This window comes from Saccostrea echinata, unplaced genomic scaffold (assembly GCF_033153115.1).
Source record: "Saccostrea echinata isolate AGI-Se365-2 ecotype Australia unplaced genomic scaffold, CSIRO_AGI_Sech_v1 ptg000004l, whole genome shotgun sequence".
Classification (NCBI taxonomy): domain Eukaryota; kingdom Metazoa; phylum Mollusca; class Bivalvia; order Ostreida; family Ostreidae; genus Saccostrea; species Saccostrea echinata.
The window spans coordinates 3,505,952-3,523,449 of NW_026889753.1; the positions used below are offsets into that span (position 1 = coordinate 3,505,952).

Below are 17,498 nucleotides of genomic sequence, written 5' to 3' on the forward strand. Positions count from 1 at the left end.
ATCATGATTAACTGTAATAATTTGCATTTTGCAAACCTGGAACTTGTCAAATGTTTGTGAATTATTTTTATGCTAAATGAAAGAAAGTTCAAATATATCATATCCTGTATGTATATATATGCAATTAGGTTAAAGCTCTTGGAGCAGCGTGGATAAGTTGACATAAATGAACTTTCATGTTGTACACTGATTGACCAAATATGAATTAACTTAATAAACAATTATTAAGCTCACAACATATCATCTTGATCAATAGATCTAAACAACTACAATTTTTTTTTAAAATAATGAACTCAAAAAATGTATACTATATTTCATCAGAATATAATGCATTAGAAAAGTCATGCAGGTAATCAGTGTAAACATGGTAAAGAACATTTTAAGATCAAGAGTTGAGAGTGATGTTGTTTGTTTAATTAGCAACACTCAGTGTGTGTTGGTCAAGATAATAGGTCATTTGCTGGTCAACTGGGAGAGCGGTAGATAGATCAAAGGGAAGAGTATTACATGTATATGCCTATAAGTCTGTTCACTAACATTTTTCAGATTATTTGAGAGGGATTTGCATTGACCAGCTTATAAGTTGGTATGGTTTTTTAGCTCACCTCAACATGCTCAATGAAAGTTGAGATAAGCTTATGCTATACCCCCGGCTTCGGCATTAGCATCAGCGTGGAAGTGATGGGACATCAATTAATTTTCATAATGATTGATTATTGGTTGGAATCCATTTCTGGATCCGATGTGATTTTACCGATTATAATTGGATGTCATAGCTTTGTATATAAAAAGCAGACTATCACAAGTATTTCATATTATTTCTTTTACATGAATATTTAAAATATATAATACATGTATTTATATTGTTTTCTTTGTTGTTTTGCTTCTTGATGTTTGACTTACTTTTGAAAAACTTTAACCTTTTCCATATCTATTCAATGGTTGCTGCTAGGGCTTTCACATTTCACAGGTATATTCCTCAAGCCAAGACCTTAATTTGGGTACCAACACATTTGATAGGCATTTGAGAAAGTTTAACCTTTGCTGTAGGTTGCCGTACAGGGGCATCAGTGTTTCACAAACACATCTTGTTGAATCCTGATTCCTTCAGATCCTGCCTGTTTTGTTGATCCTTAGCAGAGCTCTCTATATATTGTCTATAATTGGCGCCATTCAAGGGCCCCATTCCCAAAAACGTGTATCTTTTTTTCCGAATTGAATGTGTTATTTTTCCCAAAAGTTATTTCTCCCAAAAATTAAATATAGTTGGAAATATAATAACTAAACTTCCTGTTCATATTACTCTGTACTCTAAAGCAAAAATTTAGTTGATAACAAAGACCAGAAACCTAATATATATCATGATTTTAAAGTATAATGGTTATCCAAAAAAAATTCCCAAAAGGTCACTATTTTCCCAATCTTTACACAATTCCCAAAAAGTGGTGTGAGAGCCCTACTTAAAAGGTTTCTTTCAGGTTTCTTTCCATCGGTGTTTTTGTTTGCTTTCCTGGCTTTTAGACATTTTAGATAATTTTCTTGTCATTGATAACTTAATCTTGGACCAATACATTTACAGTTCTAGCATTGTACATGCAAAATCCTGATACTTATAACACTCCATGCAGTTTTGTGGTTGAATTAACTGAATTCTCCATTTAGAGCTTTCTCAGTTGTAGTCCAGGAACACAGAGTTATAATTTTTGTAAAATGTTATGGACCCCGAGTCATCAACTCAACATGATTGTACTGAATCAAGTACTGCTAATTTCAAAGACAGTTAATTGATGGTCTCTTTGCCTTAAAGGCTTTTGATGTTCATGGGATTTCACTTTCATTCACAGAATCACAACTAATTTTCCCCAAGTTCAATGGTGCAGAACTCATGAGAAAAATGAACGTGTGTGTATGTCAGAGACTTAAGTCCTTTAACAATATAGAATGTTTATTAAAATCTGTATTTTTGAATATTAAATCGCAAGTATTTAGATATAATTGTAAGTGTATTTATCCCAGTAAGTGCCATATTTGCTGAGAAATTTTTAAATCTTAAAGGACATATATTATATCTGCTTTTGTTATACCCTTATAAGATATCTCTCTATATATTTATTACCAATAAAAAGTCCAATAAAGTAAATGTTTTTTTATGTATCAGTCTAACAATTTCATTGTTGACTGGTCTGTCAGTCCAACATAAGAACTGTTAGACTGCAACGTCACTGCTGCGTCACAAGCAATTAATTTTCAATCAATATCGGCAACACGGAAATAGCCAAAGTTTAGAGCTGCAAGAATTGTTAATTTGAAAGAAATAGTTAGGGGAATATTATGTTTGTGATAAATAATTTCTGTGTTTTAATAATTTATTCATTTTTTTTCTTCATTTTTTGTTGTTGTCATTTTTATTGATAAAGCCAAAATATTGCCTGTCAAGTTACTATTTAATATGTATTGATTAAATCTGTTCAAAAGTTTTCATTTTTGAGCGTTCTACCGTAAGTGAAGAGTATAACAAAACAGACTGGGATTCGGGCAACATATGATTTGTTGGACCTGAAGATAATGTGGCCTCGGGCAACATTTTCACCTTTTGGTCCAACAAATCATATGTTGCCCTTGGTTCATGTAATAAAGGGAATTCCATCAGAAAGTGATGTAATAAAATACAACTTTGAAATTAATGATAATTTAAAGGAAAATAATTTAGGTTTTTAAAATTATAAGGGGTACTGATGTTGTCAAGGCTTTAAAATATGCTGTTGTCTAAATTGGGTTCTTTAAACCTAGTCTATCAATTAAAGTGAATTTTGTATTTAGGATTTAAAGATTAAAAATGTCCTCTCTCTGTCAAATAAAAAATCCTTTGTTTGACCAAATATTTAATTATTTCCTTGGAATCTTCATTATTATTTAACTTGACTACACTTTCTTTGCTAAATCATGACATCCAATCTCTAATAACTTTTGTTGTTGTTGTTTAAAAACTTCATATATAAATGAAAACTTTTCAAGAGTATCTACTGTACCAGTATATACATGTGTGTAGCACAATCATGCTTGAAATATTAAGTAAACGGGGTATCTGATGAATGTTAAAATCAGCCTATTATTAATAATCTTCATGTCTAAGCAATTTTTTTTTTTTTACATAAGTAGGACAATATAATCTATACTTTCCAGTTAGCTTAAAGAAAAAATTATTTATCTACCATGTACTAGGAAGGAAGTTTGATCATAGAATGGGATCTAAATTTTTCTCTAAATAGAAAGAGGGGACATTTGTGGGAACATTGTAGCTGCTTAATAGGGCTAGAATAATTAATATTTTGAATTTTCCACAAGTGACAGTTGTTTTTAGTAACATATATATTTGCATTCAAAATATTCATTCTTTAAATTTAATAACAATTTGTATAGTATTTAATGCAAGGATGCCACTAGATAATTGTCCTCTGCCTTAAAAAAGTAAAAGATCTATATTGTTATGCCTAACAAAAATAAATGCAATGGATGTTTTAGAAAAATTCATGCCTGCATAATCATTGAGGACAGTGATGTCTAATTTTCAGAAATTATTGAAGTCAATAGTTTATTCATTACAAAGCTTTCCTGGAGCAGTTTATAAAGCTGTGAGAGTGTGTATAGCTGCTATACATGCTATATGTTCTCAGGTGGAAAGAATAACAATAGAGGGCTATATATCATAGATCTCCACTGATGTCGCATCTCTACATTGACAACTGCTTGTGACTTTGTCAATATCAGATTGATTATAAGAGGCCATTTTGCACGATATAGGATGATTTAAAATTCCTGCGCTTTGACGGCAGTTAATGGGATGTTGGAGAAGCTTCACTCTTGTGGATAAAAAAATGTAAAGAATGAAGTGGTATCATTATAATAATATAATGTCTTTGGCAGAAGGTACCTACAATCGGGGATACTGTTTGTTGTTGCAGTGGGGGATTTAAAGGCCTTCCTGTCAATTAGTTTGTGAATGAGTCTTTGATTTTAGATATCAATGCTAAGAATTACTTTTATTTGATGGGGAAATCAACTTGAGTGAAAGTGTTCTGTGATTTACTGAAAACTTTGCCGTGAATGAGGAATTAATATTTCTGGTGCGACTATGTCCAATGTGTGGTTTTATCATCGGAGTGGATTAAACTCTAGGCCCAACAGTCCTCATCTTAATTCAGGGGTAAGGAGGGGGCGATATCAGAGGAACCAGGGGCACAGGAGTAGTGGGGTGGAGCGCCTGTCCATTAATTCTGACAACTTACCCCCACCCCCAAAGTAAGTCTGGCTGTATCTCAGCAAATTAAATGTAGACCATATCCAATCTTATCATCGAGTCAATAGTTTGGGATATTTTTGTACTGTTCAATGAAATACATATTTTATAAAGGGGTTATCTTTATGATATTTATTTGATTTTATTTTAAACATTTTTGTTGTTTTTACAAGAGGATGATATGTTCAATATAACATCTATCTTTTGATAAGTATGATTAACATAAAGGGATATCTAATGAGGGTGTCACAGGGTTAGAAACTCCCTAAAATTACAACTCGCAAATAATTGCGAGTACCAAGAAAGTGAACTCGCAATTTTATAAGACTACTCGCAATTTTCATATCATATAAAGTTAAATTTATATAAATTAAATACATGTAACTTAAGGAAAAAGTAACTACTGTACAATACACAAAATACAGCTACAGGGTGACTTTTATTTAAATTACTGATTTAAATCAAAATCATTGTGTGTTGTCATATTATATAATTTTGCTACAGTTTCAATGCAAAAAAATCAACTCGCAAGTTTTTGCGAGTTACCTAATTTTTAACTCACAATTTTGGAATTCTAACTCGCGTTTTGCGAGTTGTATATAGTGAATTTCGAACCCTGTTATCGTCCAATTACATATTGACAGAAAAGGAAAATTATATTAATATTTTCTAGCTTATGAGATGAACATTATTAGCAATATATTTCCAGGCTTATTGGCTATTAGAATATCTGGTTACATAGAGATTTTTCTGTTTGTCTCAGGTATACAAGAATACTCATTACTGCATAGCCTGAATATACGGTGACAACATGCTGTATATTAATTACATGCATATTGTGTATATTTTATATACAGTGGAGCCTGGTTACACCGGACACAAATAATGTGGACGCTTCACCTTCCGGACAAAATTTGTTGGGAACAATTTATATTAATTTACATGTACCGAGTATATGTTTCAGTAATCTGGACGCTTCATTATTCCAGAAAATTTGCTCAGGAACACAAGCATCAGGATTATTGAGGCGCAACTGTACACTGTATTATTGATATTCCAGAGTTATCTGTTGCATATAGGTGGGGTTAATGCTAGGCCAGGAGACATAATAGAAAATCCCCCCCCCCCAAAAAAAAAAAGGTTAAACTTCCCAAATGATGAAGAGATTGGATTTTCTGGTGTTTTTTGCAGAAATCTATTTTTGAGATTATAATAGTCTCAAAGATGTGAATAGAGGATAGGCCTATAATCTACAGTCTTTATTTTCTTTTTCTTTTATTTTACAGTAAAACACAATTTAAGTCATCAATATTTCACCTTTTTACCAGTTTTTCATTTCAATTAAATTCCCAGTTGAAAGGGAACGTGACTGAGTAGCAAATAGAAGGTTAAATTAAGCCCTGTATTTATTGGTTATATATGAAATTACAGAAAATTGTAAAATAAGTTAATTATATTATTATACATGTACATTGAGCTTATTTACTGTAGGATGCCCTGCAGTGCATCCAGTTAATTTAGAATCTAACTATTATTTAAATCAACATTCATATATTGATATTTTATGTTTGCATGAAAATGTCAATTCTTTTAATTGGTATAAAAAGTATTGATGATTAAGAAAGATTTCAAATGATATATTAAATAATTTATAATTACTGAAACCAGTAAGTTATATACAAGGTTTGCTGTTTCAGGCATACTGTATATTAATCCCACATTGTTAAATTAATGTGAGTTAATTAATTGGTTTTTTCTATATATATACATGAATGTATATATAATTACCTTCACACTATATTGATTAAATGAGTGTACAGTATTGTATACTTTGCTCTTATGCTAACTATATATTGAATTTAAAAGATAATAAAGCATAGATTTTACCGATTACAGAAGTTATACGTGTACTAGCTACTTAAGAATATACATGTAGTTGGAAAACATGAGAAATTGATCTGTCAATTTGATGTACACATCTTTTCAAATCATGTAAGATTTACTCAGGTAAAATTATGCTCTGATCTTTAAAGTAGAACACAGGATTATACCATATAGATAAGTCTAAGACTCTTTGCATGTTTGTGTTAGACACATAAGTAACAGTTCCATAACGTAAGCTGAGGATTAAAAGAAACCGAGATGCTAAAAAATAATAAAAACATACAGATTGTGTGTGAATGACGTACACTGCACAGACAAACAGACAATGGAGGAAAATCAATCTTTCTGTGCCTATAATGCAGGCAGTAGAAAATCCCTGGGTGTCTGAAATTAAGGCAAAACAAAATCCCATAGCTAATAACGTATACCAGGTAGATTGACATAAAATCCCTAGGTGTCTTCAATTCAGGACATACACCTTTCCCGGGTGTCTTTAATTCAGATGAAACAAATCTCCATTTTGTTTGCAGTTTAGTTGACATAGGATTTATAGATGCCTGCAATGCTGGTAACACAAAAAAAATCAGATAATCTCTTCATGATTTTATGTGTCATATTCTTTATACTTCATGTCTGATTTTAATTGGTTTTCACAAAAAAGAGAGAAAGCTATCAAACTTCAATTATTTTTTTCATTTGTATATGTATTTTTTGTTACCATATCTCATTGCAAACGTTATGATTTATCACACGTAAGTAAACTAATCATTTACACAAATTCTGAATCTCACACCTTGATGACTCATTTTTAGCTCACCTGAGCCGAAGGCTCAAGTGAGCTTTTCTGATCAAATTTTGTCTATTATCTGTCGTCGTTGTCCTTATTGTTAACTTTTTACAATTTCATCTTCTTCTCCAGAACCACTGGGCCAATTGCAACCAAACTTGCCACAAAGAATCCTTGGCTAAAGGGGATTCAAGTTTGTTAAAGTAAAGGGCCACATCTTCTTCCATGGGGAGATAATTACAAATTAGTAAAAATGTAATGACATCATTTAAAAATCTTCTTCTTAAAAACCAGTGGGCCAGAAAATATAAAACTTATGTGGAAGCATCCTCAGGTAGTGTAGATTCAAGTATATTCAAATCATGACCCCCGGATGTAGGGTGGGGCTAGTTAGAATAATTTAACTGTGTCTCGGGACAAGTCCTCACTGAAGGACAATATCATTTTAATGATAGAACGTTCTATCTAGGGTGGGGCCACTATGGACAATCAAAGTTTAGAAATATGTAGGAAAATTCTATAAAAATCTTCTTAAAAACAGCAAAGTGGCAGTTAGTCATATTGATATGAAAGCATCTTCAGGTAGTGTAGATTTAAGTTTGTTCAAACATGAGCTCCAGGGATAGGGAGGAGTCACATTGAGAGATCAAAGTTTAAATTACAGGCATGCATGTATGGGAAAAATTTTAAAAATCTTCTCAAGAACCGCAATGCCATGGGTTAGTCATATTTATGTGGTAACATCCTTGGGAGGTAAAGATTCAAATTTGTTCATATAATGTCCCCTGGGATAGGGGTAAGAAATGTAAATACAGCTGAACTTCAGTCACTAATCTTGAACACGGATATCTCGAATACCTTGGATATGTTGAAGTGATTTGGAAGTCCCAGTCGCTTATTCCTTAAAGGGGGAGGAAATAAGCACCACCCTCAATTTTACCTGGTCTGTGAACCCCTGTCAATCAGATGAAATTAAGCCTGAGATTGGATACTGAAAATTGATTGACATTTTGTTACCTGCCGTTGTGTATATCTTGTATACCTTGGCTCGGGATCGTACCGATCATTGAATTAACATTCAGTCTTTGATGCCTACCGCATACATCGTGATAAAGAAGCAGCCAGAGCTGATATGATTTTTTTTTACTTTATGATAAAGTAATTAGCCATATATGATTTATATTTAATCAGTCTGTCAAATAATTAAATAAATGAAAAAGAAAATCAGTCATGTATCTATTTAAATTGTAATTAAGAAAGGGGGTTCATTTCACTATACAATCTATAATGCGGTATAGATTATCCAAATTTACACGTACATCGATTTTACTTAAAACAGAAAATACTGAATTGCTTTGGAAGCATCGTGTAATTTATTTAAATAATAATTCCTTTTTTATAATTATGAGATAGTCATATTGTCCAAGTTGAAAATTTCAAGATGTGTAATATTTCTTCGAGACGTGGTGATGAAAGTTACGGTAAAATAACCAGTTTTAAAGAGAAATAAGCTGTATTATAAAAGCTGTCATTGCGTGTGCAAGTTATGTTTAGAATTATGGATCCCGAGGAAAAAAAGTAGGATAAAGTGATTCTATTCCCGTTTCGTCTACCTGTCGGAGAAACAATACGCGGATGCCATGACCATTTTTACGAAACATGCATCATGGGTTAATCACATAGGAATTATATTAAAAATATTTATCTAATTTATTATATATTTTCTACAAAATTTAGACTTCCAACAGGATTTCTAAGTTTTAGAGACTTATTCAGGACCGCGCTTTTTTCTACTTTCGTTTTGCCAATGACTATTTCCCTCGGTGTCACCAGCTTTCAACCAAAGATTTGAAATTTATTAATGCACAAAATTAAACTAAAATTGTCTCCTTTATTCAAATATATTTTTAAAAAAGAATTGAACTAAAGGAATCAGTCTACATAAAAAAATTAGCATGATTTATTTCAGAAATTTGACGATCAACATTTCGATTGACCAACACGCGAAGTAAAACAATGTCTTAGGAAAACATTTTCAGGTAATACTGTGTATATAGATAGGTATACACAAGCCAGCTTGTTTCCCTCGGGGCTTCTCAGCCGTTTCAATTTAGCTCCACCCCACACCAAATTTACCTGAGGAAAACCGACCGGTTGAAAACCTCGGCCTTTAAGTATTTTGCCCTGGATATCTTGAACCCTCGGATATCTTGAAGTATTTTCTCCATCCCATAGAGTTCGAGTTATGAGGTTTGACCGTATATAGGAAAGTTGATCTGTTAAATACGTACATTAAGTATGAATACTGGTCCATCATACACATTCACTAATACATATAGTGTTACTTTTATTATTTGATAAGTATATATGTCAATTGTCGGAAGTCTTGGGCCGGTCAGACAGTTGGTCACCTATTGTTTATTGTTTCTGGCTCTGAATACTGTAAACCTACTTTTCCATATGGGGTCATAGTTCCATGGAATCACAGTTTCTATTCAATCCATGCAATAATAGAAAATCAAAACATACCATTTAATGCATAATACCGGTAATTATATGGCTGCAAAACAGGAACACATCATATTTGTATATAGTGTGCCATATTTGTTTATTAGCAAAGTGCCAGAGACAAAAAAATTGATTTGTTTTATATACAAAACTCATTATATCCATTGGCAATTAGATAGATCAAAAGGTGTTTAAAAAATAACAGGGAATTAAATTCACTTGACTATAAGTGTGAATTCATAATAGGCATGTTAGCTGTAACCATATTTTACTGTATTTACTAAGTATAAATTATAGCATTGTAATTCAAGGATATCCATTTGATGGGAATAGAAGCTTTAATAGAACATAATTGTAAAATAATCCATAATTTCTCACACGCTTGCATGTCTATATAGCATTCATTGACCATTTTCTAAGTGTATTAACATACTATGGTTATGTGATACAGGCAGTTAATGACTCCAGTACGCTGCATTTTTGACAGGTTTGATATAATATTTTTTTTTCTTTCAGAGTTAGGGTCGAGTTTTTCACAAATGAAAAATCCCTGAAAGAGCGACTGCAGCTGTACTTCATCAAAAACCAACGATCAAGTAGGTCATGTGACATGTTTGTCTCATTTATTTGATCATGTGATGGGTGTTCATTAAAATTCCTCACAGTAATTTTTTTTTTATTCATTTAGCCCCTATTTATAAGCAGAAATTGAAATTGGAATTACATGTACTCAACTGTGACCTTTTGTTTAGTCTTGTTTTTAGCTCACCTGAGTCGAAGGCTCAAGTAAGGTTTTCTGATCGAAATTTGTCCATTGTCTGTCGTCGTCATTGTCTTCATAAACTTTTCACATTTTCATCTTCTTCTCAAGAACCACTGGGCCAATTTCAACCAAACTTGCCACAAAGTATCCTTGAGTAAAGGGGATTCAAGTTTGTTCAAATGAAGGGCTGCACCTTCTTCCAAGGGTGGATAATTATGATTTTGTGAAAAATTAATGGCTTCATTTAAAAATCTTCTCCTCAGGAACTGTGCTTGAAAACATGAAATGTATGTGGAATCATTGTGAGGTAGTGTAGATTCAAATTTGTTCAAATCATGACCCCCGGGGGAAGGATGGGGCCACAATGGGGGATCAAATTTTTACATAAGAATACATAAGAAAATCTTTAAAAATCTTCTCAATAACAGCAAAGCCATGATTGGTCATATTTGTATGGAAGCATCCTCAGGTAGTGAAGATTCAATTTTGTTCAGATCATGACCCCCGGGGGTAGGGTGGGGCCACAATGGGGGATCAAAGTTTTACATAGGAATACATAGGGAAAATCTTTAAAAATCTTCTTCTCAAGAACACCAAAGCCATGATTAGTTTACTTATGTGGAAGCATCCTCAGGTAGTGAAGATTCAAGTTTGTTCAAATCATGACCCCTGGGGGGTAGGGTGGGGCCACAATAAGCAATCACAGCTTTACATAGTAAATAGTTTAATAAGATCCTAATTGTGCATTAATATACAATTAAGTTTATTTTGGTCGGTGATACTGATTATTTTGTTGTAGGTCTTCGGATTCGAATTTTTAACTTTGCCATCAAGCTATTGACATGTATTCTGTATGTTGTAAGGGTGATGTCAGAACCTGAACCATCAGAATGGTAAGTGACTGTGTTGTTAATTAATGAACACTTGAGCATATAGTCCATAATGGAAACCTCTCTGTTTATTGGTAATTGATGTGGGCTGAAAAAAAGTTAACATAAAATTGAAATTTACATTTAGCATTTATTTACCAAGTACCTGTACTGATACTGTACCATAATGCAAGATAAATCTACATCCACTCTGATATTACTATGCAAATCGGCTCCCATCTAATACATGTATAGTGTATACCAAGTTGGCATCATTATATTCTAATCAAAGGTATTACCTTATGGCAGTTAAAAAAATCCTTTAAAACTTGCTTCATGCCAAATTTCATCAGCCAAAATATTGTTGTTCTCAAAATGTACCTATGAGCTAAATCAGAATATTGCAGTATTGCCATATTGAGGTAAATTTGATCAGTTGCTTGCTGGTTTTGCAAGGCAATGATTGTCTCTGATATAATCTGTACTTCAAGTCACTAAAATCAAGCCACCTCTGGGCCTATGATATTGTTATTCTATAGGATTTGTTACATAATATTTCCTTGATGTCTAGCTATCATATAAAATCATTTTTATGAATTGGGAAAGCTCTGGTAACCTTTCGATGCATTTTTGTACATACTGTTTTAAATACAGTTAAACCTTGTTATCTTGAACTTGTAGGGACTAAGGAAAAACTTCAAAATATCCAAGGGTTTGAGATGTTGAGGTTTAAAAACATAAAGAAATTCCAAATGACTGACATATCCATGGTATTTAAATGTAGGAGTTCAACTGTATAATGGCTTAAATCAAATTTCTTGCCAGCACAGAAGTAAAGAACTGATAGTTATTGTCATTAGTAATATTTTAAAACTTCCATAATTCTCCGAAATGAAGCACACATATATAAAATGATTTGTAATATTAGAGCACAGTATGCCTGAACTTTCACTTCAGTTACTGCTACATGTAACAATAATCAAGCAGACAGTATGCATATATAGTTTTAGCCTAGCTTGTTTATTCATATCAAATTTTCATCTGTTGTTTGTTATTTAATTTTCATAATAAGGCTATGTATGGTATGCTTATAGCAATGAATAAATAATGTTTATATCCTCAGATTCACTGCAGACATGGTGTTCAATGTTTTCCACTTCATAAATTATGCAGCATACTTGAGCACCAATAGTGCAACCTGAGATATTAAATAGCCAGCGAAATTTTTATCCTACTTCTCAGTAATGCCATTTACATGTAGCATCTATTTTAAACATATGTGTAAGTAGAGCCGGGTGAACTTATTTTATACTGATTATAGAGTTACAGATATATAATGTGCATCTCACTTCCTTTCTCAGTGACTGTATAGTGTAGGGTGGCGCCATGAGAAAGCAAATTTTTAAACTGGCCTAGTTGGTCAAGCAGCATAGCACACTGTTCTTGCAGTGATAAGAGACAGGTTCTGCAGGTTGAGAGTTCAACCCAGGGTTGGGGGGGGGGGGGGTAGTGGATATGTAAATTTCTTTGTACTTTTCTATATCGATATTTCTTCACTTAGGGCAGCTTTGTTAGTTAAGGAGTTCATTGTAAATGTGCTTTAAATAATAAAAATAATATCTGTACAATGTGTATCTTTATCAATCTCTAGTAAAACTGATTTTCAAATAGCTGTATCTCACTTCCATTCTCAATGACTGTGTAGTGTATAGGCAGTGCCATGAGAATTCCATACCATCAAAAGCAAACTAGTTGGTTGAATTGTCTGGCAGGTTGTTCCTGCACTGCTAAGAGACATGTTCTGCTAATTATGATTTGTTTTCTTGGATATTTTGTAATCCACATAATCATGTCCTGTTTATGTAGCTTTTGAAAAGACATCCATTTACTAGGTCGAGGATTGATAATTAAGGCTTTATACATTTATGCAAACCAATTACTCAAGTATTTTTAAGCCAAAAAATAAAAAAAGAAGACACAGATTTTGAGCTTATCTAGGGAAAGGTCAAGGTTAGAATTATTCATTGTGTATGCTTCTCAAAATTTTGAGTATATTTTTAGCTCTTCTGAGCCAAAGGCTCAAAGAGCTAATGCTATGGCCATTTGTGCAGTGTGTGTAAACTTTTTAGAATATGGGCCATAACTCAAGAACCCCCGGCCAATTATTGTCAAATTTGTCACAGGGTATCCTTGGCCCAAGGGCTCCCGTTTATACTAGAACTAGGGTTGTGACCCTTAAACAAGGGGAGATAATTAGGAAAATAGAAACAAAAGTACTGGTTGCTAAAAAAATCTTCTTCTCAAGAACCACTGGGCAGATTATTACCAAACTTACACAAAAGGATAAGGATATGTTGTAGATTAAAATTTGCACCAGCAAAGGGCGTGGTCTCAAGGTCACTTCAAAGTTGACCAAAAATTACATTTTATTAAAATGTTGATATTTTGCTTACTATAAGGACTAGGATCATCAAATCTTGTCAGTTGATGCATCTAAGGACCTCATATCATGTTGACTCAAAAGTAGGTCATGATGACCTACTTTTTAAATTTTGCGGCCATCCTTTTTTCAAAATGATTTAGAGGCATATTTTGAACAATTTAAGGCCTATGATCATCAAACTTTGTCAGTTGATGTATCTTGGGTCCTTGAAGTGTGTCCACTAAAAAGTAGGTCACCTTGACCTACTTTTTGAATTTTATGGCGAATCATTTTCAAAACAATTAAGGTCATTAATTCAAATACTGAGAGGTTTAAAACCATTAAATCTTGTAAGATGAAGCATCTTGGGGCCATAAAAATATTTATTAAAAAGTAGGTCACAGTGACCTACTTTTTGAACTTTGCAGGCATTCAATTTCAAAGCGTTTTAGAGGCATAATTTGGACATTTTAAGGCCTATGATCATAAAACTTTGTAAGTTGATGCATCTTGGGTCCTCAAAAAACGTCAACTGAAAAGTAGGTCACTGTGACCTCAATTTATATGACTATAATTAAATATTTCAGGTACTAATTGGCTTAGAATCATCAAACTTTTTGATGCATCTTGGGTCTTCAGAGTAGGTCGACTGAAAAGTAGGTCACCATGACCTACTTTTGAAAATTTATGGCATTAATTAAATATTTTGGGTACTAATTTGCTTAGAATCATCAAACTTTGCCAGTTGATGCATCTTGGATCCTCAGAGTACAACAACTAAAAAGTAGGTCACCATGACCTACTTTTGAAATTTTATGGCTTTATTTAAATATATCAGGTACTTATTGGCTTAGAATCATCAAACTTTTTCAGTTGCTGCATCTTGGGTCCTCAAAGTATGTCATCTGAAAAGTAGGTCACTGTGACCTACTTTTGAAATTTTATAGTTATAATTTTAAAAATATTTTAGGTATTAAATTGGCTTAGAATCATCAAACTTAGTTGATGCATCTTAGGTCCTCAGAGAATGACAAGTGATAAGTAGGTCACCATGACCAACTCTCAGGTACTAATTGGCTTAGAATCATCTTGGGTTCTCAGAGTGTTTCATCTAAAATGTAGGTCATTATGACCTACCTTTGGAATTTCAAGGCTTTATTTAAATATACAGGATACTTAGAGGCTTCAAATAAAAGTGATAGGTTGTACAGTTTATCAGACGAGCAATTGAAGGCCCTTGGGCCTCTTGTATTTTACTGATATCTTTTCACTGTAAACAAATAGAAACAGATTCTGAGGCAACTTGCTCAAAGGTCAAGATTTTAAATAAAAACACATTACAGGACCCTGTTTGACGGACAATTTTTTAAATGTTGAAAATTTTTAACTGTATGGTATAATATGCTTGCTGTGATCAATTTTTACCTTTTTTTCAGTTCACAGCTCCAGATTCAAGCTCAAAACACATCTTCATGTCATGTGACACTTGACCCAGATGATTTCAAAGAAAACAAGGTCATTAACTGGTAAGTCAATTGCAACCTATACATTCCAGTACTGAATACTTTTGATTTTATGAACCTAAGACAGTAATTGTTAATTCAAATACATTAATCCAGATGAATCTTGTAGCTTTCAAACAACATTTCTGGGATACTCTTTACAATATTAGGCAAAACTTTTACAGAAGTGATCAACTAGTACCCCCGAGTAAATGCATTTAATATTTCTGAATATGATTTCATTTGTTCACATGGTTTTAAAATTTAATTGATCTAAATTATTATCTTGATTATACTATTGCAAATTTTTGAACTTTGAAAAAATGTTCTTTGGAAACTGATAATACTTTTATGAAAACAAACAATCAAAAAACAATTCCAATTGAAAAATGCAAGTAATGAATTTTATAACATTTTGCAGCTTTCATTTTACTGTCCATATGGCACATGATAGCTAAATTAAGTTCTTCATAGACAGTGTCAGTCATGGTATTGTAATGTTGTGTGGCAAATCTTGCCCAGAATAAGCCATTTTCTGGAGAGTATCATTAATGCTGCAATCTGTCTCCCAGTGTAATTACAGAGCTTGTCAAAGACATGGCCTTGATGTACAATACATTCTCTAACCACGGATTTTAACCTCAAATCAACCATTTCTCTTTCTGATGGTATTGATAGCAAATCTCTCTGAATGTGTATTGGAATTCAATACAAAAGCAGCTGTCTGTTTTCATCAGATAGATGAATAACCCCAGAATTGGATTTTGTGAATCTTTTCTACCAATGACATGTTGCATTTACTTCAGTTTCATTTCCACTTTACTTGGATTATTTTTACTTTTTTCCTGAAATTATTGAGAATTTACAGAACAGGCATGTTGTTGCCTGTAGCTGCTAAATTATTAAAGTGGTGTTTCATTTGAAATACATGTATGTTCACAATTCTTGCTCCCTTAAGAATCAGAAATAACATTCTAGAATGTGCATACCTAGTGTATACACTGTAATAAGTTGCTAGGTATAAAATGTTAGAACTTTTTTAACAGTGAAACAATTTAATGATACAGATAATGCCTTTAGGACAGAAGATTATTGATATTACATGCACTCGTATTTTAGTTTGATTTTTTGCAATTACTTTGTTTAGTGTGATTTATTATTGATTACTGAATAGAATAATTTACCCTTTATATAAATATGAAACCTAGCTTTTATCAAATGAATTATTCAGTTATGTTTTTTTTATTTGCAAGTCACCTTACTTAGAATTAGTACAATTGTATTATCTGATTATAACTGCAATCACATTTTATTGGTGAAAATTTTATTTGTGTGTTATTTTAGCAAGATTATTTCAATACAAAGATGAAAATATCATCAATAGAAAAAGCTAGGTAATAACTTTGTGTAGTAATTACATGGATGTCAATGTATGCAAAAATTCTGCCACATGGAAAAGTATGTTCCATATTATTTTCTCAATAATAAGTTTTATGTAGGAATAAATTACAAAAATCTTTAAAATTCTTCCTCTTATCAACAGCAAAAGCATTATTATAGTCACATTGTTATGCAAGTATCCTTTGGTAGTTTAGATTTGATTTTATACAGATCAGGGCCCTCGGAAATCAGAATTTTATAAGATAGTATATTTAGTAAGAAATCTTTTTAAAAGTGGCAAGACCACATTAAATCATATTAAAATGCAAAACATACCTGAGTTATGTAGAATCATTTTTTTTAAATTATGAGCCCTTGGGTAAGGGTTAATGGGCTAAAATCATAGATCCAGATTTGTACACTCCAGAACAACAGAGCTTATTGATCATCTTGATATTGAAGCATCCCAATGTTGTTTTTGTATGATCATCCTTGAATAAATCATAGCTCTCCTAGGGATAGAGTTTGGTCCACAATAGAGTCAAAATTTTTTTTTTTTAAATTAACTGATGAAATGTGCACAATTTCAGTAATATTCAGTGTATGTGGTATTTACATAATAAAGGCACTTTGAAATGAAAAAAAAAGAAAAGAAAAAAGTTGTATATATATATATATATATATATATATATATATATATATATATATATATATATATATATATATATATATATATATATATATATATATTATACATATGATTTTTGTAAGTGTAGTGCACAGTGAATAATTGTATAGAAATTAACTCATCAGTGCTGGTTTTTGCAAGATTCATCCTACATTGTTAATTCACTGTTACATTTTTTGTCTGCATGAATTTGATCAAACTTGGTACAAATGTAATAAAATGATAGTTGGGCCTATCATTTTTCAATTCTGAAACTGATAAATGGTTTTGCAAGCACACAGTAAAACTCTGCAGTTATATTAAGGAAGTCAATTGGATCTCAAACTTCCTTACGACCTAGATTCTTTCTATCAGTATAAAGAACATAGTGAAAAGTCTTTTATGGAATTCATAAATAA

The 17,498-nt window shown here is 32.2% G+C and overlaps 2 protein-coding genes across 3 annotated transcripts in view; both read left to right on the top strand.

Moving 5' to 3' along the window:
- The window catches only part of LOC133179021 (methylphosphonate hydroxylase-like), an 88,297-nt gene extending 74,817 nt beyond the window's left edge, over positions 1–13,480 (top strand). The window contains exon 11 of the mRNA XM_061313700.1: positions 13,469–13,480. The gene's annotated coding sequence lies outside the window, so the exon portion shown is untranslated. The remainder of the gene's footprint in view (positions 1–13,468) is intronic.
- LOC133179017 (potassium channel subfamily T member 2-like) overlaps positions 1–17,498 on the top strand; it is a 59,999-nt gene that overhangs the window by 12,462 nt on the left and 30,039 nt on the right. For both annotated transcript variants that reach the window (XM_061313694.1, XM_061313695.1), the window contains exons 3-5: positions 9,993–10,072; positions 11,039–11,132; positions 14,967–15,056. In XM_061313694.1, coding sequence (XP_061169678.1) covers positions 9,993–10,072; positions 11,039–11,132; positions 14,967–15,056 — 264 coding nt within the window. The remainder of the gene's footprint in view (positions 1–9,992; positions 10,073–11,038; positions 11,133–14,966; positions 15,057–17,498) is intronic.